The 25,591-nt window shown below is 39.9% G+C and overlaps 1 protein-coding gene across 2 annotated transcripts in view; it reads left to right on the forward strand.

Moving 5' to 3' along the window:
• The window catches only part of CCDC88C (coiled-coil and HOOK domain protein 88C), a 99,516-nt gene that overhangs the window by 44,700 nt on the left and 29,225 nt on the right, over positions 1-25,591 (forward strand). For both annotated transcript variants that reach the window (XM_086461994.1, XM_086461995.1), the window contains exons 5-13: positions 6,594-6,652; positions 8,293-8,376; positions 9,743-9,883; positions 10,617-10,801; positions 11,384-11,465; positions 11,915-12,073; positions 18,205-18,351; positions 19,780-19,924; positions 22,657-22,838. In XM_086461994.1, the coding sequence (XP_086318120.1) occupies positions 6,594-6,652; positions 8,293-8,376; positions 9,743-9,883; positions 10,617-10,801; positions 11,384-11,465; positions 11,915-12,073; positions 18,205-18,351; positions 19,780-19,924; positions 22,657-22,838 (1,184 nt within the window). The remainder of the gene's footprint in view (positions 1-6,593; positions 6,653-8,292; positions 8,377-9,742; positions 9,884-10,616; positions 10,802-11,383; positions 11,466-11,914; positions 12,074-18,204; positions 18,352-19,779; positions 19,925-22,656; positions 22,839-25,591) is intronic.

Raw genomic sequence — 25,591 nt, forward strand, 5'->3', positions numbered from 1 at the left:
TTGAACAAAGTACCTGATGTGTCTCTGGTAGGAAAGTTCTTGGTCATCCGTGTGTTCCTGTCTTCCAGCTCCTTTAATTATAACCATAAATTTTCTTCACTTCCTGACATCTTTTAAAATTTTGAGGTTTGTTTTGGTTGGGGTTTTTTTTTTAATGTGGTTTTTTAAAATTTATTTTATCCGTTGCTGGCTTATCATTGGCATTATTCAGAATGCTCAAAGAGAGGATAAAGAATGCAAAAATGTAACTTCTGGATGTCTAAAATTGATGAGGTATGTGTGTATAAGAAAATATGAAGCTCTTGTTTAGCAGTATTACATAATGGCTTTGAGAACCAGCCCCAGCTTAGACACTACAGAGTAAGGTGGTGAACAAAGAAAGACTTGACATGTGCTTGCTCCAAAGAATGTGTTCAAGGAGGAGAGTGTCTGAGGGACAGGATTTCAAGAGAAGCTCATCTTTATCTTACCCTGAGGTAGATGATCACTGGTGAGATGTGCTGAAGAAATGGTTAGAGAAGTGGAGAACTGGAACTTCCTTCAGGAAGAGGAACCTGGCTGATGGCTGAGCAGAAGCTCGGAAAGAGAGAACAGGGAGGAGAAGACTGAGAAGTTAGTAAAACCAGTACAAAAAGCTGAATGAAGGAATAGGCTGTGGTGAGCAACCTGGTGAGTGATGACCAGGTGACTGTCAAGTTGATGTCTTTGTTACTGGGTGTCTCGCAGAGAGGAGCAACAGGAAGGCAGAGGTACTGGGAAGGGGGAAAACAAGCGAAATGAGAGATTTGCTTTGTCAGTAAGAGAGCTAAAGAAGGGCTGCAGATTGAATAAAGGTGTGAGGACAAGGTGGTCATCAGCATGGGAAGCAGTGCTTCTGGCATGTGTACAGAGAAGCCCCAGGGTAAGCTGATGGAGAAGTGAGGAGGCTGGGGATGAGAGCAGTATGGGGAGAAGAGATGATGGAGAAGTTTGAGGGAAGTGTTTAAAAGTGGCAAGAATGGTAGAGGAGAAACCTCTTTCTCCGTGTTAGTGACCCAGTCCAGCACAGAGCTTGAGAGGGAAGGAGAAGAATTCTGGAGGGGGCATCTGCAGAGACAGTGCTGGGCAACGTGGGGAGCACTAGGAACTGGAGATGGAGGTGCAGGTGGTCTGCAGGGCTGGAATGGATCTGAGAGGCAATGATGAAATCCCAGTTTTGCCTTTCCTGTCCTGTAGGTAAGTTATATGAATGAAAAGTCCCTCTTGACCAGAGGAAGAAAAATGGATCCTATGGTCTTGTTTCTGGAACATATTTTGGCCATGGGGATAAAAGTTGCAAAAATATTTGTAAGAAGATGAAGGGTTTGACTGTTTTCTAGAATATAGGGAGCTGAAAAGAAACTTAAAAGTTTTAATTGAAGTATTAAGAACATTTTTCCAGGAATCTAACTTGCAGAACAATGCAGCTGATGTTACAGGATTTATTCTCTTCATTGCACTGTACAGTAGACAGTCACTATGATAACATTTCCTCTCTGTTTTTGTCTTCCTCTATTTTTTTCTTGCTGAACAGCTTTTTCAATTCGTTACTGCACCACAAATCCTCCTATGCTCAATATGAGTCACCAGTGTATTTATCATCTATACGCATCACTGTAATCACCTTTTATAATTACCTCTGGGTTTAGCATGCCTTATAAATGGGCACTCATTCTTGTGCCCGCACAAGGAATATCAGTATACAGTACTGGTCCTGAACATCTATTTAGAGGTGCTGTTTAATTTCTTAGTTTCTAGGCATGCTGAGTTTAACACAACGGTAACACAGGTGTACTTGGAAACTGATGGCAATTAATCCTTTGAAACAGTCATAGTTAATTGTGGGGGGTGGACGAGGATTTTAACTTTTTTTCAGACCAAGAATGGAAATGAGTTTTTATTTGCCTGAGTAGGCTCATTTCTGTCTCTTCAAAAAACTTTTCAAATTACACATTAAGTTTATGAATGAGAGCGCCCAAAGTCCCTGCTAACAAGTGTCTATAGAAACTGTTTTTCATTAAAGTCATGAAAGATGTCTACACTCACTGGGGTATTTTTTCTTGTCTGGTTTCCTTCCTCATTTTGTTTCACAGTCCTCCAGAGGCACAAAGGTTCATAAAATATAAAGTTAATAAAAAAACACTGCCTCAGTAGAGTGAATTTAGCATTCAAGGTTTTCTCACTCAGGATGTTGTTACAGTTGGGAAAAATGGCACTTGTGTGTTTCACCCCTTCCCAGCTTCTCCGCACATCCACTGGCTGTGGTGTGTGGCACTACATGTGCTGGCGTTCCCTCTCCTCCGCTGGAGGAATGTCAAAGTAGGTATGTGCAGAAAGAAGCGTCACAAGCTCAAGACTTCACATGCTTGGGCTCTCTTGCTCCCATTTTCTCTCACATCTTTCCTACCCCACTTGTTTTTTTTCATTGTCTTTATTCTTTCTGTACCTTGATCCTCCTTTTTTTGTTGTTGTGTCTCCTAATCCCTCTGCCCGCCTTCTCCCTGAGTCCCACCATCTGTTTCCCACCCTCTGTGCCCTGTGAGAGCAGAGGAGTCTCCTGGCTCTGGCACAGGGAGACTCCCAGGATGCACAGGTGGTACTCGGGCTTTCCCTCCCTTTATTTTCCAGAAAACCTGCTGGCCATCTCTCACGGTTGGGAGCAGATGGTCTTTCTGCAAATCCCCCAGGTGGCTGGCTCCCTTGCAGGCACAAACATGCAGCCTGAGAGCAGCTGCCGTGGAATTTTCAAAAAGGTGTACAAGGAAAGAGGGGTTTTTTTGAATTAGCACCTTTCTGTTTAAGTGCTAGTTTGAATCCTGTCCATTCATTTCAGCTTGTGGGTACCTGTCGGCCAGGAGCTGCCCCAGACATAAGCGTTTGCATCCTAGGTTGTAGGAGGACGCTGTCTTGGTGAGGTCAGCTAATAAGCCTGGGTGGACTCAGCAGACTTTCTTCCCAGCCATCTAGGAAGGACTTGTGTCATCCCAGTGAGCAGCATAGGGAAGCCTGCACATTCCTGCTGATGCAGTTGCACAAGGAACTTTACCACCTTGCTATATTAGCACAAATCAAGCCTTTTGAAAACCACTACAGAATCATTTGCTGTTCAGGAGGCATGACTAAATTGGGGATGAAAACTGTGTCCCTTTGTTCAACATGCATTACAGCAAAAATGTGCTGTCCTGAGTGTAGAGCTTAGGTGCTGCGCTGTGTAATAGTCCTAGATGTGCCTCTGATTCACTTAGTAACCTTGGGCTCTCCACTTAAGTGTGTGGTATCTCAGCTCTTCTGTGGGTGAGATGAAAGGGGAGAGGGGTAATTAATACCTTCCTGGCTTTTTCCAAGGGTTAATTGAAAACTCTCTATAAAGCACTTCAGATTGGTAGAGGGTTTTTTTTTGGTACTCATTCATACTATTTCTTCTAAATATCTCCTGTAAATAATGTTATTCTACAAAGCTTTAAAATGTTACAGAAACCTAGCTTGAGTACGAGTCTGCCAACAAACTGTCTCCGCCCCATGGGAAAAAACCTTCTGAATGAAAGCCCAAGGAATTGAACTCTTTAAAAGTCACACATGGTCTTCTGAAACACTTGTGTGGCTGGCAGAGTAGATCTGCTAAGTAGACCTTTCAACCTTCAAAGTGTTTTTGTGGGTAGTACAGTCTCATTTTCATTACATGTGCATAGCATGTCTGTAAGCATAAAATAATTTATTAAAAAAGAAATCTTGGAAAAATCCTGACAGCTAAGTTTTCTGTGAAAGCTGCTAGTGGGGAAAAGCAGACTGCGAAATGTTACCTTTAAAGCAGTAGCAAACTAATAATCTCATTATGATGTCGAGTCTTTTAATTTCTCACTCCGTTCTATAAACTCTGGCTTGGCCTTCCCTGCCGTGTCTGCCTCAGCTTCCTCCTCCTTCCTGAGTGGGGGCAAGGTCTTGGAGTGGTATTTCCAGGCCAGGTCAGTCCCTGGTAGAACAGGGTTGATCTTGCTAAGTTATTCTGCAGTAGTAGCTGAAGGTCTTTCACCTTGGAGGGTCATGCAGCATCACTCGTGCTCATCTGTTATCTCATGGCGAGAACAGCAAAGCCTGCTGCCTTTGGTGCAGAGAGGTAGTGTGGTTTGAATGGCTTAAGTAGCTCACATGTCTTCAGGATGGTATAGATGCTCTTACTGTTGGAAAGTAACCCTGATGTTTTCTAAAACGAGTGATTTCAAGCCACTGGGCTTACCCTGAAGATAGCTGTGGTGCCATGGTGCACGGATTGGAATTTATGGTCAACAGATGGAGGTGCCCAGAGCACGCAAAGGTTAGATCATTTGTCTGGTATGATCTGGAGCAAGCAGCGTGGTGGCTACTCCTTCAGTCTCTCATGGAGAAGATGTTCTGCCCTGAGTAAGTTTGGGAGAATGAGACAAATGCTCGGGTCACTTGCTCTCCGTAACTTACCAACTTGTTCGTGTGTCCTGCAGGCATTTAATCGCTGGTCTGGATCTGCTCTGAAGCTGATGCAGAACAAAACCTAATGCTGAAACTCTTAATGAGAACTCAGTTTTGTGAAAAAGTGTTTTCTGGCCAAACTAAGTATCTCCTTGGGCTAGCAGGGCCCTCAAAGGAAATGCTTGTGAAGTAATAGATTATTTTTTATTGTTACTGAGGGTTTTTTTTTTGTGACGCTGTCTACATTTAAGGTTGTGTTTTTCAGACTCATACAGAACAATCAGACTGTCACAGACTGAAATGTTATTTGTGTGTTAAATTATTTTTTTTAGAAAAGAGCAAGCCATGTATGCTGCTGGATACAGGGAGAAGAGTGAGAATGATTGTACATCTTTCAAAAACAGTTTTTAAATATTCTGCGGGGAAATAAACAATGTTGTATTTACAGGGTGAAGTGTGAACTAGCACGTTTTAAATATGTGTGTCTGCAGAAGAGAAGAATTACCGCTTGCAAAATCTTAATGATTAATAATGTGGGACTTGGATATTGAGAATTCTAGTGTTTGTCCATACAGTATACTGATCATTTCTGTAGGGCATTCTTGAAATATTTTAAAGAACAACATTCCTAAAAGTTGTTGAAAAATTGTTTAACAAGTAAGGTACGTTTAAAGACTGGTTTAGGGCATTTGCGTGCCATAAAATCAGGAAATCGAAAACCAAGTTGTTTCCTAAGCTGCCTGCACATGGCTGCGCTGGCTTGCAACGTTCTGAGAATGGAAGTAACCCCCGTGGTAATTGAGGTCAGCGTTCCTTTGTGTGACTGGGGGGCTGCAGTAGCTTAACCGGTCAGTCAGTTTAACTCCAGTTCCCCAGCCTTCAGTCCTGCACATGCCTCTAACTTTCTGCCAGTGCAGCCTTAACAAGTGCATAGTGTTGGTTGAAGAACACAGTTGCGCTCAGAAATTATTATCTATTTAGTGATAGGAGCGATTGAACAGCCAAGTAAAGCAGGGTATAAAATGAAAGCGTTTCTCCCACAGTTATACACTCTGTGTCAGGAAGCATGCATGTATAGGGGTGAGAGAAAACTGTATGTGGCCTGTTTCTTTCTCTTCCTTTTCCCCTAGTGTGGATGAGGACAGGCTTTTCCTGAACCTAATCCATAATAATTTTTTATTTCCTCATTGAAGCTCCTTGCCTTCCATCTCCCTTTGTCTAACCTTGATACGTGTAATTTTCTTTACCACCCAACAATCCCTGCATTCATTTTATTGAACGAGGTCTGGAGTTGGCTCAAAGCCACACCAGTTCCCCTTGTGCGGCTTTCTCTCTCGTAACCTTAGGAGGCGGCCGGCAGGGCTGTTGGTCGCAGCAGGATTCCCTGCAGTAACAACCTGCGTGTGTCTCCTCCCGCCCGTGGCTCCCTGAGCATATGGTTAGCTGCATATTCTCCCTTCTACATCACTCATTTTTTTATCCCTCTTAGCACATGGGGTTTGTGCTTTGAAGTGTGAACACGCTTTGATGCAGAACATAGGCAGAATCTATTTGCTAAAGCATCTCTCAGAGAATTTATGTGCACAGAATGGCATTTAGCTTTAGGAAGTCTGAGTAGCAAATATTTTACAGACAGAGAATTTAGGACAAGTTCTTTGAGAGTAACTTTCCTTCGCTTCTGCCCAGGGTGTTTTTGTTTTGTTTTGGTGGGAGTTTTTTTGTTTTGTTTTCATTTGATTTTTTTTGGGGGGTGGTGGAGGAAGAGTGGTGGTGGTTTGGTGAGCTTGTTTGCACCCTTGTTAATCACAAAACAAGGGACAAACATTGGGCATATGTGTTGAACTATTTAAAGGCTTTTTTTTCCCCCTGCATTGATGAGAAAAGCCTCAGAAAATATAGGTGAGGATAGCACATTGAGGGGAAAAAAGTCTTGCTGTATTTGGGATTTTAAACTAATCCATAAGAACTGTATTGTTGCATGGAAAGTATGGTAACATAAAGGGCATGTATATGTTTTTCAGGCTCTTGTTCAAAGTTCTTATTTCTCTTTTCAGGCAGATATTTTGGAGAGGATCACTTGCAAGTGCTTAATTTGTTGTACATATGTACTGATTCCCTTTTTTCCTCTCTAGGTAAAAGTATGGATGAAATTAAGAAGCTGTTGTTGTTGGTTCTGGGATGTGCTGTGCAGGTGAACATTCCTTAAAGGCTTGAAAAATAAGATTGTTTTGAACTGTTTGGTTTTTTTTTTTTTCTGGACTGAGAAAATCCACCCAAAGATCAGTGCTGTAAGAACAAATTTCCAGCTCAAGACAGGTTGTGAGCTGAAATTGTGAGAAGACACAATAGATGAATGAAAGAAATGCAGGGGAAAGGAAGCACACTGTGATAGCAGTAGTCTCAGTTTATTGTCAGTGCTTAATCAGCCACAGGATATGTACTCTTGCAACTAAGTAGTCCACTTTGATAACAAAGTGAGAAGAGATAAGCTTTGAACAGTGTTCTAGATATTAAGATTGTTGTTGGTTTATTCTCTCACTTAAAATACAGAGTGAAACAGTAGATATTAATGCCAAACAACTAGATAGATAAGATAACATTTGTTTAATGAATCTTGATTTTATTTGCATAATCTTTTGATTGAATATTACATGTAGAAAATCCAAAATGAATAGATACTTTGTATATTCATGTGGGTATTTTTATGCGGCATTCGTTAAAATAAATAGACAGGCGATGTATATGGGAAACTCCTCAGAAATGCACAACAGTTACCAGATAAAGGAATCAGTGTTCTGCCCACCAAACCTCTGTGGTGGTAAACAATAGTTGGGTTGCCGGCTAGCCTTTGCTTATAATTGACCTTGTTTGTAGGTCTGTCTGGTGTTTTTGTCATGCCTTAGGACACTTACCCTGCTCAGCTATGTCAAGTCAATTATGTCAGGGTAAAGCTGTCTACATATGGCTGCTCTGAGCTATCTCAATGTTGCATTGCAGCACAAAGAATAAAGGTCTGGTTTGGCAAGCTGCTGTGCATCCTCAGTCCCCATTTACGGGTCTGAGGTTCTTCCCAATGAAAGGAATGATTGGGATTCAGAACCAGCCCCCAAAAGAAAGAACACTGTAAATGAGTTTAAAAAAACCTTTAAGCTTAACTTAATGCAGAGTTGTTACAAGAAGGCAATAATGTTGTTAGCGTACAATCAGATACACAGATAGCAGATGTCTGCCTCTTTTAAAGCATTAAGTAAAAGATTTACTAAAATCTGTTTGTCTGAAATGTCACTCATTTTTATCCCAACCCCATTTTTTATCTAAAGCACATGTTGATTCAGTCCAGCAGGCAACATTTTGTGTTGCTGTAAATAGTATCTAAAGTGATACATCTCTCTTTATTGCCAAAACCAAGCAAAAAGCAAACAGCAAAGCAAATGGGTTAAACGATGCAAGCAAACAGGTTAAGTGATGCAATAGAAATGTAGGTTTATGTTTGTGCAGTTCCATTAATGAAGCTGTGGTGATTTCCTCCGGCTGTTGCCCCACCTCTTGATCTCATTGCATGTTGAACTTGGTTTTTAAAGAGCAAAACCAGCCATTTAACTTAGCCTTAATTGTACTGACTGTAAAGAGTTTAAATAATTTAATGTGTAATTTGGTTTGTGCTTCATATGATAGTTTGTGCCCACACTACCTTCTAGTGTAACGAAGTGTAGATCTTGAATATTTTGTCATTAGTAATGTGGGGATTTTTTTTTTATTATTCGAATAAAAAGTGGTGCAGTAAGTTTTAGGATATGTAGCACTGTTTCAGGGTGTTTTTTCTTTTAACAGTGTGAAAGAAAAGAAGAGTTTATTGAAAGAATAAAACAACTGGATATTGAAACCCAGGCTGCCATTGTGTCACACATTCAGGAGGTGGGACTCTCAGTATTGTCTATTTTGACTTTTTATCTCTTCCGTTCTTGACTTAATAGGGTTTTTTTGCTATGAAGTATTAATACTTTGAATTTTGTAATGGATTAATGAAGTTCATTTAAAAAAAAAAAAGATTGAATATATTACTGCAATCAAATTATGAGATGAAAATTATAGGCGCTGGGAATGTTACTTGGCTCCATGGTATTTTATAGTGATGCAGTGGTAAATGCCTTTCTTGTCAGTTACAGGCTATGTAGAAGGAATTGTTGTAAGGATAATAGTATTTCGAAAAAACATGTATGACTTAGGAGCTGCAGTGCCCCTTGCAGCGATGATGTAGGCACTTAGTCCACAAGTCCTGTGGTGAGACACAGGCTCCCCAGTGGCTTGCTTCAGACAGTGGCCTCTGAGCTCAGATGGTCTCAAAAAGTGTGATCGGCAGCTGAAATTGGACATATACTCTGTTTTTAAAGAGAAGTTTCCTTGGAATTCTAAGGTTTCTGTGAAGGAGGGAGTACAGGTAGGCATTAGGAGCCAGCTTGCTTTGCAGACCCAAAGGAGAGCTGTGTGGAAGCAGACCCTGCTGGGTGCACCTCCCTGGGTGCCTGTGGTTGAGTGTCAGTGCATGCAGGTGTAGAAAGCCCAGTATGCTCAGATTTGAGGAACAAATGGTGAAAGTCTAAGACAGGAGCTTTTCTCTTACACTTAAAAAAATAGTTCTGCTTTAAAAAAAATAAAATCGGGGCGAACTAAGCACATGGTTATGACAAAAGCAGAAACAGTCTTTAACTGAGCTTGAGAGACTTACCTGAGGTATCTGTGAAGTGATTCAGATGAAATCAGGTTGGGTAAGACAGCAGTTGAAAGGTACACTGCTAGCAGCAATCAGAGACATTTATGCTAAAGGCAGCTCCTCCCAGCTGTAACAGCTGCAAATTGCAAATTAATTGAAAGCAGGGCAGCTTCTCAGTGAGATGCCAGCCTAACTGTTCAGTGTGGGACCAGTCTCTTCAAATCCCTGTGGTGACCGCCTCGGTGCTTGCAGTAAGACAATTGCATACTTCTAATATGCAGTTGCACGTGCTATTGATCATAATATGCACCTTACACTTTTAAAACTCAGCCTTAATAATTATAAAAAAATCTAAATAACAGAAATTACTGGGTAGTGTTACAGTTAAGGTAGTTGTTTATTATTTACAACTTGGTTTTGGTGAAATGTGATATGTTTTTTAACTGATCAGTAGAATAACCTGGGGGATGCAGCATATACAGCAAGCAAATTTAAAATTAACCAGTGGAAAGACTTTTTTTTTTGTGTTTGTTTTTGTGTGGTTTTTTATTTTGTTGTTCCTATTCCTAGGTGACTCACAATCAGGAGAATGTCTTTGACTTGCAGTGGCTGGAGCTCCCAGATATGGCCCCAGAAGAACTAGAGTCTCTCTCCAGGAACATGGTTTTCCACCTCAAGAGGCTCATTGATGAGAGAGATGAATGCACAGAAGTATGATGACTTGCTTCTCCCATATAGAGCTCATGTGAAGCTGCAGATGCAGGCTCCATTCCTTCTTTTGTCTTGTTTGTGCACTGGGTTTCTATTTCTTCTACACCATTCTACCACACCTCTGAAAATCTGTACAAAGATTTTTGACTTTTCCATTGATTCTCATGTAAACACTAAAGTGTGGTGAAATGATTGGTAAAGAGGAGTGGAGTGGTTTCTCCATGAAGTGGAGAGATCAGAATGTTTAAAGTTGTGACTTTGTCTTAAGACTTTTTTTCTCTGTGTGTCTGCTCAAGTCATTCATCTTTCAGTGACTGCCTGCCTGTCTCTCCATTGGTATCTACCATCATGGATTCCAGTGTCTTCTTTAATTTTTCCAGTGTGAAGACGGCCCTGTCTGTTGCTGACTCATCTGTTCCTTTCCCTTCAGATCTCTGGAGGACGCTTCTCCCCTTCTTTAACCTGTTAATTTTCTGTCTTACTTTTGACTGATTCTGTTAGTTAAAACTGTTAGTTGTTACAGGATTTATGAATTCTCCAACCAAAACAGACTGTTTATTTTGAGCATTGGAAAGGGAATGTTTTAGTCTGAGCATAGTGGAGATTCCTTTCCTCCTCTGTGTAACCTTCCCTCTCGGCAATCAGTTCTGTGTGATGCCCTTTTTAAATACTTAAAAAAATATATACAATTGTATTATTTATCTCTTGACACTGCATGTCTCTGTATTTCCAGGTCATTGTAGATCTCACTCAAGAGAGAGATTATCTGCAGTCTCAGCAACCACCAAGTCCTCTGAAAGCACCAAGTCCAGATTCTTCACCAAGTCCAGCCAGCCCTCTTTCTAATGAAGACAAGCAGCACCTTGCAGTTGAGCTGGCAGACACAAAGGCTAAATTGAGAAGAATCCGGCAGGAGTTGTGAGTCACCAGTGATCTGTGCTTTTAGAGAGACTTGTATATTAACTCTTGTGCACCCTGAAAATGCAGGTGCCTGTTGGCTTTAGTACACTGGCCTCCATGGGAGCTCTCAGAATCACATCTTTCAAATTTTTTATTCATAGCAGTAGGAAGCTAGTATGGGTGTTCCATCTTTCTTCTTTCTTAACTGGTCTTTAAACACAGAATGATGGCTATCTCCATTTTTCTTTTTGTGTTTTGTCTCTCTCTTCCCCTTTTCAAAATGCCAACTGCTAGGTGCACTTTTTAATTATTAGTGGGAAGTCCAGAAGCCCATGAAACTATGGCAGCAGTAGCACTGGTGGGATTTACACAGAGATACTTAGTATAAAAATTAGTTGCAAACTTAGATCCGTGTTATGTGTATGGTGTCATGAGAAAAAACCTCTTGCTTTTATGAAACTGTCATGACGAAGAGGCTCTATGTTCAGAATACGCTAGGAGATTTTTGTTGTCTATTCCAAATTCCTAGCAGTGTCCATATAATCAGCATTGTTTCAGGGGAAAAAAAATTTTTACTAAGATTTTTCTAATACTTTTCAGGGAAGAGAAGTCTGAGCAGCTTGTAGATTCTAAACATGAAGTTGAGCAGCTCACACTAGAGCTGCAAAAAATAAAACAAGAGGTAAGATGGGCTTGTTTTATTGTGACAGTTCCCTGTTTAAAAAAGCTTCTTTCAGTATGACGCTAAAAATACTACTATGCCTGGTTTTTGATGAAGAAATCAATTTACTTCAGCAAGCTGTTTGATGATTATGGCTATGGCATAGCAATGCTACGTTTTCTGCTTAACTGGTGAGAGCAGTCTGATCTGTTCAGCTTGCAAATAGCCTAGTAATGCCCGAAGCTTATGCAGCATCAGGCATTAGAAATGTCGGAGTCCTAACAGGCTGAAGAACTTCTCTGTCTTGTAGAGAATTTACTGGCTAGTAGGAGAATTCTCTTACTCCTGAACCAGGAGAATGCTATCTGCCTACGTTTAAAAGTAGTAAATAAATACAGATAAAGTTTAAAGAACATGTTTTCAAGTATTAACTAAGATTTTTGTCTCTGTGTATTCCTCACTTCTTGCAGAATATCCACCTGGCATCAGATGCTCGCTCTGCCCGAGCATACAGAGATGAGCTTGACTCTCTGAGAGAGAGGGCAAACCGTGTGGAGAGACTAGAGATGGAACTTGTTCGGTGCAAAGAGAAACTTCATGATGTGGATTTTTACAAAGCTCGCATGGAGGCAAGTGGAAGTTGGAAGAAAGATTTGCTGAATAATCCTTGATGTTTAGCTTTTATTCTGTTACCAGTTCATTTGTCATTGATCTGACTATAGCAAAACATTAGAGCAAGTAGAAATTTTGTAACATGTGTCATAGTTACTCACTTAGCAACAGTAAAATGTCTTTCAGTGCCCAGAAGTGCTTGGTGCACAGAAAAAATAAATACCTATTGTGTTAATAAACTCTGCTTAGTTCATTATGTGGCTAAACAGGTTAGACCTTTTCTGGACGCTTCTTCTAGAGAATCTAGACCTTTAGTCTAGCCTTGAAAATTTACTGTTAGGTAAAATGTCTGTGTCTAGAGTTATTCCTTTAACCAACATTTTGAATGCCATGTATAAATTAGCTAAATGAATGTCTGGGTGTTTCTCCTTAGGGGTTTGTAGCAGATGCAACTGTCGTTAAAATGGCTGGGCATTTTTAAGCATGACCTCAGATGACAAATTCTAGCCACCCCTTTTTGCAACTGCTGCTTGTAGTAGAAAGGAGGGAAAATTTGGATCTTCCTTTGTACCCTGAGTGGGGTATGTCAATGGGAAATGTATAGTTTTGTTCCAGTACTAATGCCAGTTACTCAACTTAATCACCTGCAGCTATGTCCATCCTAGGATTATTAATTAACTTAGGCTAAAAGGACCTTGGACATCATCTAGACACAGTCATTGCTCACAGCATGGCTGACAAATTTAGGTCAGACTACTCTTATTTTCTGTCCTTTCATTTCTTTGAGCCATTCTCACATAAACTCTCAATAATCCACATATGTAACACTTCAGCCAAAGTCAAATAAATATCCAGACTTGCTGAACACGTGGAGGTTCAGGAATTGACAACCTCACTATGATTAGATAAAATCCCAGGTCTGAGGTAGAAGAGTGATGTTGAAACTGGCGTTTGCCAGGCCTCTGGCTGAGAACACAGACCTTATTTCTGCTCTATAAACTCTACTTTGTAGGTGATTTTTTTTTTTTCCCCTCTCTAACCTAAGGGGCCAGCTAGCTGCTGCTGCTTATGAATAGGTTCACTAAAATGCATGGTTATTAAATGTAGTAATAGACTACAAAAGCCTGTCTTCCTTCTTAGTAATTCCCAGTTTACACTAGGAGGCATGAAGTCTGTCTCTCTGTTTTCCTCCCTCAAGCTGGCAAATCAGTCATGCATTAACGTGGCACACTAGCTATCAGTGTGGTATCCTGGCATTTCCCTTTTGGCTGTGCACTGGAGTCACTTAGCTTCTATCTGCTGCTCAGATAATTTAGTTGGAGCTAGGAGAGGAGTTTTTAGTCCTGTCTTCATCTGAGATCAAGGGAGTAGCTATTCCTGTTCTTGAGTTCTCAGCCTCCTTGCTTGTCCTGGAGCCAGCGGTTTCCTACTCTGCTGTCTGCATGCCAATCTTGCTTAACATACCCTTCAGTAGAGACCTCCACTTCAGTTTCAAATTTGTGCCAACTTTCCTCACTCCCTCTTCTACCCTGTCAGTTTTTAGTGAAAGTATTGAACTTCAGAGCTGAGTGCTGGCTCTCCAAGGATACTTCCCTGAAATACAGTAGTGGGACAAAGAATATTTCCCATTGATATGGCACTTTTCTAATTTCGGGCCACAGTGTGACCTTTAGCAAAGGTGGTTGCTGCTGTGGGGCTGAGCTCTACTGATATGTGACAGGATTGCACAGCTGCCTGCAGGCTGCTCTGTGGTCTAGAATAGCCAGAGAGTTTCACATTCTCACCACTCCCTCTTCCATCATTGATCAAATCTTGGCACAGCCGTGGACTGCCAGTGTTGAGCAGTAGCAGTGTCAGGCAAACTCCACTGTTTTCATGCTGATACATTCAGAGGATTCCACAGGTCACTATTCTGCCTTTTTTGTGGTTGTGGAATAGCACAAAGGCTGTGCATAGTAGCCAGTATCCAACTTTCCATGGTCCCTCAGTTTTCTGTCTTATCTGTCTTAAGTCCTCCACTCTTCCAAAAGAAAGGTTATTGGTTGGAGTCAGTTCAGTGTCTGCTCAGATTCCTCCCGCTCCCTCAAAAACTGTTTGGCTTACAATTCCAAGATTGTACGGTTTGTAAGGGATGTAACATGGTAGAGATTTTTTGCCACTGGACAGTGCAGTGGTGATTCATCTCGTGGTATTTACTGGTTGCGCCTGGCTTCCTAAACTCCTAAGTCTGAAGAGTCCTAAGACCTGAACAAATCTTGCAGAGGCACAGCAATGAAAATGTAGGTGTGTAAAGTACGGCATAAGCCACTTTTCTATGATAACATGATAACTTAAGGCTCGTAGGGTCTTGACAGGGTTGTTAATAACCAGCGCCGAATCTGTAAGTGAGAAGAAAAAGTGGGTTTACCTTTCTGCATCAATGCGGAAAGCTATTAAATGCGGACTTAAAAAAATATTTTCCTTCTTGTAGTTCACATACACATTTGGTAGTTTGAGCAAAAAATATGAAATGTGCTCTGTGTATGATACCGTGACAAGCTTTAGGAGTTGTGAGCAAGCTTACAAATAGTTTCTGAAAGCACATAATACAAATCAGCCATGGTGGCAGGAAGAGATTTAAGGAGCTATTGCAAGAAGGAGCGCAAAAGGAGCAAGTCTTTCTTTGTGTGAACATAACCCGTTTAGGCATGTGTGTTGTTTTCCTTCTCTGTATGTCTTGACAAAGTTGTTCAGAAATGGCATTTTAATTTAACCATCATTCGAGGAACATAGACATGAATATGCTCTGCAGACCTTCCTGCTGGGGTGGCTAAATGAGGTCGTAGCTGTGAATGTGGAGAAGCAGGCTTAATGCAGGGCTACCTCCAAGGAGGTGCTTCTCTCCAGTGTAAAGCTTCCCCCAACATTCCTCTCCATTGAACTTGTGCTGCTCCAGGAGATCAGATTATTTTCTGAGGCCAGGGAGTCTGCCTTCCCTGTTCTTCTTCCTTCTCACTGCAATCACATTTCCATGCAGGGTGACGGGAGGAATTTCTGTAAAAAGTTAAAGAAAGCAGAAGTATCTCTTGTGTTTTCATACAGCTATCCAAGGCGATGTTTGGTTGTCACAAGCTGTTAACTGTATCATGACTCAGTAGGGGCAGCTTCTGAACTGCGAGAAGGGAGGGGTTTGAACTCTGTTTAATAACTAGGTCTGAATGCATGTGCAAATTCTCTAGTTTCAGATTTAAACAATCCGATTGCTACTTTAGTTTCTGAAAATGTTTTCCAGTAGCAACACACCCTGATTGTGCAACCACTTACCCCCAGAGTTAATTGTAGCCATATGAGTATACAATGCACATTCTTAAAGCTATTTCAAGGCACAGTGATACCGGACCAAACCACAATATGTAATTTATTTTAGAAATTACAAAAGCAAAATTATATATGTTGGATATTAAACCATCACAAATTAAGTTATATAAAACAAAGCTGGGCTTTTTAATCCCTTGCCTAGTAAATTCAGTGTGTTAAAAAATAATAAATCCACAGCCAACTATTTTTGCTGTCAATTTAAAAATAAACTTACAGTTACAAAATAATGTTGGTGGGTTTGTTAATTAAACAATAAACCCTAATTCCGGTGGAAGCACCACCACCCGATGACCACCACCTGCTGATTGTCTAACAAATGTAATTTGCAGCCAGACATATTTTTAGGTCAACTATGTTAACCCAGTGACTTCTGGGAGATATTAGTGCTGACATGTTTTAGTTAGGAGAGTTTTACCTTCCAGGCCTTGAGATGCAACTCTACAAAGCTCCCATGGAGTAATTATTTAAATTACATGAACTTCTCAATATTAAGACATCCTCAGATCCTGGGTACACCAGTGAGCAGTGTTGACTTTGCCATAGCAGGCGTTTCCACCAGGTTATTAATTTAAGATTTCATCAGAAGTGCTTTGAACTGACATGTCCGCTCCCCTGGGTGCTCAATGGAAACTGCTTCGGTCTTCTTTATATTTCAGGCCCCCGGTGATGTGTGGTTTGTACGAGCGCCTGGATATGTGTATGTACTTGGCACATAGCTTGACTCTTCATGAGATGCTAAAATAACTAGTTCCTGCTTGGTAGGCAGTTTTGGGGATAGTTCTGAGGCCATGTTTTTGAGGTCAGACACCACCTTGCTTCTTAGGGCTGTGGTCCAGATTGACTGTCATGATCTCGCAAAGTAAACTCTTGTCATGCTGCTGTTTCATTACAGGTATTCTGGCAGCTTACATGACACCTAGCACATTGTGTCATGTACTTCCTCTGCTCTGTCATAAGTTTAGTGTCCGCCTTTTTAGTTTGCCCACCCTGAAGTGACCCTATTAGATTAAACTTGGCCCAAAATGCTGGTTCTAGGAAGTTAGTGTTTCACTATTATTATTATTTTAGTTTCTTGCATACTCAGACATTTTCATTGTGGTAGTTGAACCACTTCACAAGCACTAACATACTTGTCCTTTTAATGCTACTGTAGGAGAGAAATTTTTCCTTTCGTATTTTGCAAGTTGGTAGCCGACCAACTGAGAGATGAAGGGCAACGTGGTAGTGCATAAGGGAGGCTTTCCATATTGTGCCATCTACAGTCCAGATGCAGCAAACAGCTAAGATTACTTGCTATATAAGGCTATTAAATCATGGCCTCCTGTAGTATCAAAAGGCGAGGGGAGTGGCTGTCATCAGATACTCTTTAACTTGGGCTTTACAGCTGTCTTATTTTTTTCTTAGTTCCTCTGTTTTTTAAATAACTGAGCCACATAAGGCTTCTTAAGGCTGATTCTACTCCCAAAAATGAGAAGGTAGTTGCTGATTAAGCAGTGAAAGCGATTTGCTCATGCCTGGTGATCTTTCAGGAATCTACTTGGTTTGGATGTTTGTGGTCTGAGAGGCAGACATGGACGCTGATGTCAGCAGGGACTTCACATTTTGAAGAGAGTTGCCCAGGAATAAACTTGTCAAGCCATAAGCATTTCATCCTGCCTGTGTGCACACTTTCTGATTTTACATATTTCACTGGAGCAGGGGAAGGGATAGGGAGAGGAAGGAGGAAGGCAAAGAAAGATAAAAGGAAGTTTCTTTAGAGAATTAAATGATCTATTGCTTGCCCCATTGTAACTCTTCTGAGCAAAAATCCTGTTTGTGTCTGTTTAATCTTTTAAATGCTGATATGTTCTTGCCATAGAAAATTCTGTCCCTGACTCAAGACATACCTCAAGATAAACAAGAGTAAAAGGTAGCAATGAGGTGTTAGAACTTGAAAGAAGGCATAATTTAATAAATATGTTTAAAACATGACCAAGAATGCATGGCCAGGTTTTATGCTTTGGACATTTCATGTTTCTGGAGATAAAATACTTGAGTGCACGGAGCTTCATTTGTTGCTCTTTGCAAGGAGTGTTTGGAGTGCAGTGTAGTTAACTTGGTTCAAATGCTGCAAAGTAGTAAGTTAAACTTCTCAGTAAAAACAGATCCAAAAGCTGTAATGGCTAAGCGACATGGCTTGTACAGTTATTGCTTATGTGTTTATTTGGGACGGAGCAGGTTATGTGTTAAGTGATAAGTATGAAACAACTACTTTTGTTTAAGTGAATTAAAATTCTGTTCATGAGAGAGAGAAACTTGTGTTAAACAGATATTTACATGTAAGTGTACTGAAACAGGGATATGGATATAGTATGTATTGATGGATAGTGTTCCCCAACGTGTTGTGAATACACTATAACATCCCTTGAAAGTAAATAATTGTTCTGAAACTGGGGACTACAGTGAGTTGGCTAAGGAAATGGTATTATAACAGTGGAATTGGAATTGAACCAGTTGCTGCTCTTCTGTGTCTTGAATCTGTGGTGCAACTCTTGATCTAGCATCATGTAAAGCAAAAGGAACTCCATTAAAATTATAAAATTCAGGAAAAATAGTAAGAAATATTAGATTTATTTGCTAATAATTAAACATAGTATTATCTACATGAAAATACCAGGTAAAAACTTTTTTATGAAACAGAGAAACATGTCAAATTTCTTTCTTGTGTTTTGCAGTGACGGTTTGAGAGTTGCTTGGTCTTTGAAAAGTCAGTTTACGTGACGAGATTAACGTTGTTCCTTTTTCTCCCTAGGAGTTAAGAGAGGACAACATCATATTAATTGAAACAAAGGCCATGCTAGAAGAACAGTTAACAGTGGCAAGAGCCCGTGGTGATAAACTGCATGAATTAGAGAAGGAAAATCTGCAGTTGAAATCCAAACTTCATGATGTAGAGCTGGTATGCCCTCTCTCTTTCATTATGCTAATTTTTTGAACTTCTCTTTTTATGCTACGTCACAGATTTGTGTCATAGAAACCACTGGAGACAGGCACATAAATCAATAGTGCTTTTAAAGAGGTCTTTAGTTTGAACTTCGCATACATGAATTCTTGAAGTACTATAATGTTAAGTGTAAATATTGCCAATGCTACTTTGTGTGTGACTGATGAATTTAATTTTGTGCAAGGAGATATATCACAATTTTAACATACAGATGGCTTTCATACATATTGATAATGGAGATGTTAAAATCTGTCAGTTAGGTAGAAATCTCTTAGATGTAGGAAATGAAATCTACTGTAGTAAATGATCTTTCTTGCTGGAAACAAAACCGCCAGCAATTACAGTGACTTTAAGAATGCATTACTGCTGCAAAAGACACAGAATTCCAAAATTTATTTCTGTGTAAGTCAGAGACATGGCTTATTGCCTCATAGACAAGGAAATGTAAAAGAGACAGGTTATTGTCTATAAATAAAAATCAACATTGAATTTTATAATCCCACTAGAACAAATAAATACTTTTTCATCTCTTGTATTTTACTTAACAGTCCTCCTCTTCTCTCCATGTGTTTTGATGGGTTTAACTGTGTAGGGGTTTAACTGTATAGGGTTTCCAACAGGGTCTGTTGGAAATAAAGATGTTGGGCGTGCTCTGTGGAGTTATGTTTAATAACTGATTCAGGGTGTTATAATGGTCTTGTCATGCTCTGCTTTCCAAAGTGGCTGGTGATTTTGAATGATGCTTTTCTGCATGACTTGATGACTTTTTGGGTAATGCTTTCTGAAAATTTGGGACCCTTTGAGGTAGCTGACTTCAGCTCCCACAAATGCAAGTGGACAAAATAGTCACAAGAAGCAATGGTAGATTCATTCTCCAGATCTGTTTTCTGTATATTTTAAACCCCAAATTACGAGGCAGATGTTACTTGCCAATCCATATGACTGGATCCAAATTTGATGCGATGAGTTGAAGAAGATCAGTAGAATTCAAAGTTATATTTGCAGAGTCTCCAGTGGTCAGTGCATGATGCTACATGTTTTTGAAGAGCTTAGCTCTGGAGACAGCTTGAATCCAGCCTGCCTTACTGGCCCTGTCATCACCCAGTATGTTCTCGCTTTAGTCGCCCTCCCTCCAACTGTATCATGGACCTGAGCTGACTCTGAACAAGCCCGGTTGGGTGTCTCTTCACTGCATTCTGGGGCACGTATGGTACCCCACAGCAAACATTTAGTGCTGTACATACATTTCAATATACAAGCACACAGTGTTGAAGGAGATTCTTCTATAACCTCAACGTGTGTTGTGCTTGTAGCAGTTCAACTGACAGAACAATCTTACAGACAAGCTGAATATGCATTTTCATTCATGCATGTCTTGCACAGGACCGGGACACAGACAAGAAGAGAATTGAAGAGCTGCTGGAGGAGAATATGGTCTTAGAAATTGCACAGAAACAGAGCATGAACGAGTCTGCACACCTAGGCTGGGAACTAGAACAACTGTCTAAAAGCACAGATCTTGCAGATAGTGAGTACCAGCTGGGGTAGCCGTTGTGTTTGTGGTCTCTTTCAGAGTAGACAGGTTGGTTGACTAAGACAGGAACAGAAGTTGAGTCCAAGCTTGGAGAACTTCCTTCACTCAACCACTTAACTTCAAACTTCTAAAATGTATTTATTCTAGTTTCGTTCACTTTCTTTTGAAAGCATTAAACTGTTTTCTTTTTATTTTGTTCGTCACCAAGAGATTGACTTTCAAGTAAAATGATAAAAATTTCAAAAAAGAAAGCTTTGTAAATGACACAGCAGAAATGTCACACTGAACACTGGATTGAACACACACACTAACTGAATGGCTGGGAGGAGTCTGTGATCTTTAGTATTCTTTAGTACAATTAGTACAGACAATTAGCTGGTCTTTAAGTCCCAGGAAGCAGTGTATGCTGAAGTCATTTATTTTTACTAGATACTGGAAAATGTGTACAGTTAAAATAACTGGCTGATTATTTTTTTTGAATGGTTGATTTGGTTTCTGTAACTATCACAAACATAACTAATGCTTCCTTCACTAGTCAGGTTTTAGCGTTGGTTTCTGTGTCTAACGTTCATTCCGTCAATAATACCAGCCTAAATAGCAATGCTAAATGGAACTTGGGAAATACAAGCTGTTTCGTGCAGTTCAATATGCAGCTTTTATTGATTACTCACCTGATTCTGATAAGACTTGCATGTTTGACTTTGTGTACCAGGAGCAGTTTAACTTGAAGACAAAGGGATAAATTAGAGTAAGCAGATGATCTGTTTTCAGTGAAGTTTTGTAAAATAACTGAATGTGTGCCTGACACCAGTTGTCAAATCTACTTGCTGTCTAGGATCTAAATTCTCTTTACTGAGATTAATGGCTCATTAATTGTTACTTGTAATTAATAATCTTGCAAATCTTGCAGGTTTGCCTTAGCCTGAGAAGTGAATGGCACTTTCTTCCTCCTTATGTGTAGTCAAGGATATTGCTTATTTTGTTAGTGGAGAAAAAACAGTTCTCTCAAAGCTTACAAATCTTGATGAAGAGTATTGAGGAAAATGTAAAATTATCTAATTTTCTGGCTTGTTTCAAATAGCAAGTTTTGTCCCTTCCTGATTTGGTTTTGCTAGTGATGTAGTAGAAGAAAGTATGCTAGTTTTATTTTGTTATCTCTTATTTATTAATTTCTGTCAAACATAGCTTTTGAAATTTGCTCAACAGAGTAGTTTTAAAAAAAAAAAAAAAATTAAAAAGGTGAGAGTCCTGCACTGCACTGATGCTTAGCATTGCAGCACTGGAGCTCCAGAACCTCTCTGATTAACCAAAGACAAAGAGAGAAGGAAATGAGAACATCAGTAATCTTTTGTATTCAGTAGTTAAAAAAAAAAACTAGTGAAGGAAGCCTGATTTCAAAAAACTAAGAACATTAAATTTGAAACTTTAATTTATTTCACAGAAGTGCTGTCCTACTTTTACAATAATTCTCTTTAAAAGTACGATTTCAATGCATGTTGCTGGTCCGAATGCAATGTGTTTGTTTGTACAAATAGAGTTAGTCTGCAAAGCTCTTCCTGGAAAACCTCCTATTCCTGGATTTCAAGTTGAGTCTGCAAAGATGGCAGACAGCAGAAGATTTTACGTGGTAGTTTGGAATATTTTATTCAAAATCACTTGGAAAATAAGCATGGGGAAAAAGTCATTTAGATGAGCTTTGCTTCAGGACAGAACTCAACTGGAGTATGTAGTTGATATTTATTATTCGAGTCTTTATTTGACCAAAACTCTCCAGCTGATGCCTCATGAAAGAGACAAATGGGATTTTTCCATTCTCAGAAACTTACCAATTCTAAAGTACTCAGTGTGCTGTATGTAATAGTGCTGATTATTTAGCAGGAATGAATAATTTTCTGAGACTTAAAGACAATGTTAAAGTCAATTTCATATGAAATGTGGTTTTGTGGTGAAGGGTAGCAATTATTCCATGCGAAACAGAGGATTAATCTTATAATTTTTCAGATGCTGAGCAGAGAAATGAACAGAACAATGAGGTTTTGGTGCTGAGAGGTAGTGAGACTTTTGATCTACAAACATAGGGAGTAAAATAACATCTCTGTCGTAAAACTTGCATAAATTTTGTTAATTCTGAGATTTCAACTTCAGCCATTTCTCTGTGATCATCTGATGGATGTTCTGTGCCTGGATATGTGGTGGTAAAATATCATCCCTGATTCAGGAAGTTCTGGATAAAGTAACTGTGAAGATGATAAGCATTGAAACTCACTTTTGTAATATTTTTTTTCTGTGACTAAATAGGATCAAATACCTAAGTTTACATTAGCTTTTGGAAGTGCACCATCTGACTGTTTTGGTAAATCCTTTGCAGTGATTTACTTTCCCCCTCAATTTATTTCCTCTGATGGAAATATGAGAAGGTATCAAAGTATATTTTGCTACTAACATTGAACACCCTACTAATATGGCTAAAGCGACTTTAAGGAGAGTTAGGAAAAGCAAGTAACTTTTAAGAAGGTTATCTGTTCAGATATTTCCCTATTTATTAAAGGTCTTAATTGTTATCTGTGAAAATGGGTTCTGTTTTAACAAAGTGTTTACTTAGTAGTCAAGCTGAAATGATAAGGATCTGACTGCAGTTATCTTCATACAAGTGAATCTTAAGGACCTAGGGACAGAGGTGTTTACGAATTGGTTAATGTCACCTTCTGATTCTCCTGTTTCAACAGCCAGAAAGTCCTTTGTGTTTGAGTTGAATGAATGTGCTTCGAGTCGCATACTGAAGCTAGAGAAGGATAATCAGAGCTTGCAGAACACAATCCAAGAGCTGAGAGATGCCTCCTTGACCTCCAGAGAGAGCAGCCTAAAGTTTGTGGAACTGGAAAAGGAAAACCAACAGCTTAGCAAAAAGGTAATTTGCTCACAGGAACGAACAGAGCTCTTCCGTTTTTAAACACAGTGTACCCAGGGCTGTACAGCATTCCTGAACAATGAGGGATTGCAGGGAATTCAACCATGTTCCCCTGAAGACTGGGCACGTTTTTGGGCCCACCTATTTAATTTCATTCTATCATTGGTGTATTCTATTGCTTTCTACTTCACTGGCTACTTATGCGCATCATTGTAAGCAAAAGTGACTGTTCCTGTTTCATGAAAGCTGCCATTCAGTGCTGGTTCACCCCTGTCAGATTGCACTGTTGATTGTGTCCCTTTTTGTCTTATGGCTGTCACTACTAGGCAAAGAAGCCATGGCCACATTGAACTATTTTGTTTGTTTGAAAGTTTTAATATTATTTCCATGAAAATCAAATAAATCACACAGGTGAATTCAGGTTAGTATATTTTTAATTAAGTCTTTTTTGCTGTCCATAGTCCTGCATCAGCTCCTTCTCTTTGTCTTGCCCTTTTGGCTATTAGAAGTCCTCTAGTGTCTCCCTCTCTGCAAAGATCTGGGTTCTTCTAATCTTTGTAACAGACATGCAGGTCATCACTTTTAAAATTATTTTTTGTATATACGTGTGTTACACTATTATTAACTGTGATTACATGTAGCTCAAATGCCAGCTCAGTGCTTGTCATTGTGAAACACAGTGCTCAGTTTACCTCCAACCACTAGCTTTATTTTTGCCTGGCTAGTAATTTGCATCCTGAACTCTGATTAATTGAGCCAAGTGCCATTGGGGAAAGAGGATACTTGCTAGTCCAAGTATAAGAAATCTCCATGTCAGTTTTTTCCACATTCCTTTGCTAAATTATGCAGAAAGGAAGGCTTATTTCTCCTTTTCCCATTACTGCTGTAACCTGTGTGTGTGAGACATTGATACAAAGATTTCAATCCTCTCTGGCCTGCTTATGGGCTAACTGAATGCTTTCAAAGGACAAGGGGAGAAAGATTCTGGATATGAAATGCCGGTCCTGGATTACCAGATTGTAACTAGCAGAGAGCCAGTTTCTCTGCCACAGAGAATGGGTATCCATCACTAGGTCATTCCATCTTCTGGAGGGATTTTTTTGCCAGGTTGAGAGACTAGTTCTGCTTCTTGCCTTTCTTCAGTGAAGAAGGAAAACTGCAAAAATTCGGTTCCCTGTACTCCTGTTTCCACACTCCCATTTATGACCTGCTGTGTACAAGTAATTCACACCAGCTCTGATTTACATGCTTAAAATTTGAGCATATAAAGCACTCGGCACATACCTGTGGCGAACAGCAATTTAAGTCACTTGAACAACTGTGTTCAACCTTTGGCGTTGCCCCAGGCACATTCCTGTGGGCAACTCTTGTTATGGCACAGTATTGGTGCCAACAGTTGCGACTCCAGAATTAGTCTGATGGTTTTGATGATGGTGAATGTGTTGATGTGGTGCAGTCACCTACAGTTCTGGTAGTTAAATAAGTCAAGAAAAAGTAGTGGGGAATGCCTGTGTGGTGAAAGGGAAGCACTGTATATATGAAACCAATGAGGAAAAAAAATGGCAGGTAAAAATACTACTATTAAGAGCAATTGAAATGTGTGAACTCTTCACCAGAGAAACACAGAATGTGGTGGGAGCTGTTGACTGAATACGACAGGCCAGTCAAGTTGTTGATGGACTTCATCTCCCATTCAGGGAGATTTGGGGAAAAAAGGTAGTCGGCAGTGTTTCATAGTTTGCGAGACATACAGTTGTCTCTCAGCATACAGAGACCTGATACATGATATATATATAAAATAGTCTTGATTTGAGGTGTTCGAATTTGGGGTTGTTTGGGGGGGGGGTGGGGTGGTCTGTGGGGTTTTTGTTTTTAAATCTTTTTCTCTAACTTGTTTTTGTATTTCTCCCACACATATATCTCCTTAATTAGAGGGTATACGTGTCCACAGGAGGGTGTGTTAGGGGAAAGGGGGATAATGGGGGAAGTCTCTCTGATTCGTTGCAGAATGATTACTATGGTAGGCAGAGGAGAGGGCAACAGATCTTAAGGATTGTTAAGCAGGTATAAAGTCACAGGACAACAGATAAAAGTGTTCTTCTCAAATGTTGTGTGCCTGTGCTGGTTTTTTTTTTTTCTAACTTTCCTGAGATACCCATAGTACAAAGTTGTTTAACTGCACTCAGATTTCATTCACTGTCTTGAGACTTTCAAAAATTGTTGTTGGAGTATGCTTGGCAATCTACTGATCTCGTGCTTGGAAGGATTATGTATCCAGAACTGAATTATTCAGGTAGTACAAGAGAAGATAATGTGAAAGAAAAGTAATGTAAGTATTTTTTTCATTTCTTGCAAGGTTTTCAGAGTAGCTACTGATAGAAAACCTTCCTTTCAGGCACAGTCAAGTACTAGCAGTTCAAGTACCTGTTTTCTCTGCATTACTGACTTCTTGGACTGAAACAAGCTGTAAACAGGGTAGTGTTTTACTTGCCTCCAGTTTTCTGGGAGGTACTGATGAAGACCATCTATTGCTGAGTTACTGAGTTTGTTCCAGCTTTCTCTGAACTGCTCCTTTGAGACCAATGAACCTTAACATGGTTACATTTCTAACTGTTAAGCCCTTCTTATCTCCAATCTGGGCAGCCCCTGCTTGTTTAAACACTTCCTGTAATGAGGCACATGTTGACATAGGCAGAGCCCAGCCTGCAGCTATTTCCCACTTGTAAGAATCACTGTTAATACCTTATTCACTG

Source organism: Leptosomus discolor, chromosome 3, assembly GCF_034619465.1.
Source record: "Leptosomus discolor isolate bLepDis1 chromosome 3, bLepDis1.hap2, whole genome shotgun sequence".
Taxonomy (NCBI): Eukaryota; Metazoa; Chordata; class Aves; order Leptosomiformes; family Leptosomidae; genus Leptosomus; species Leptosomus discolor.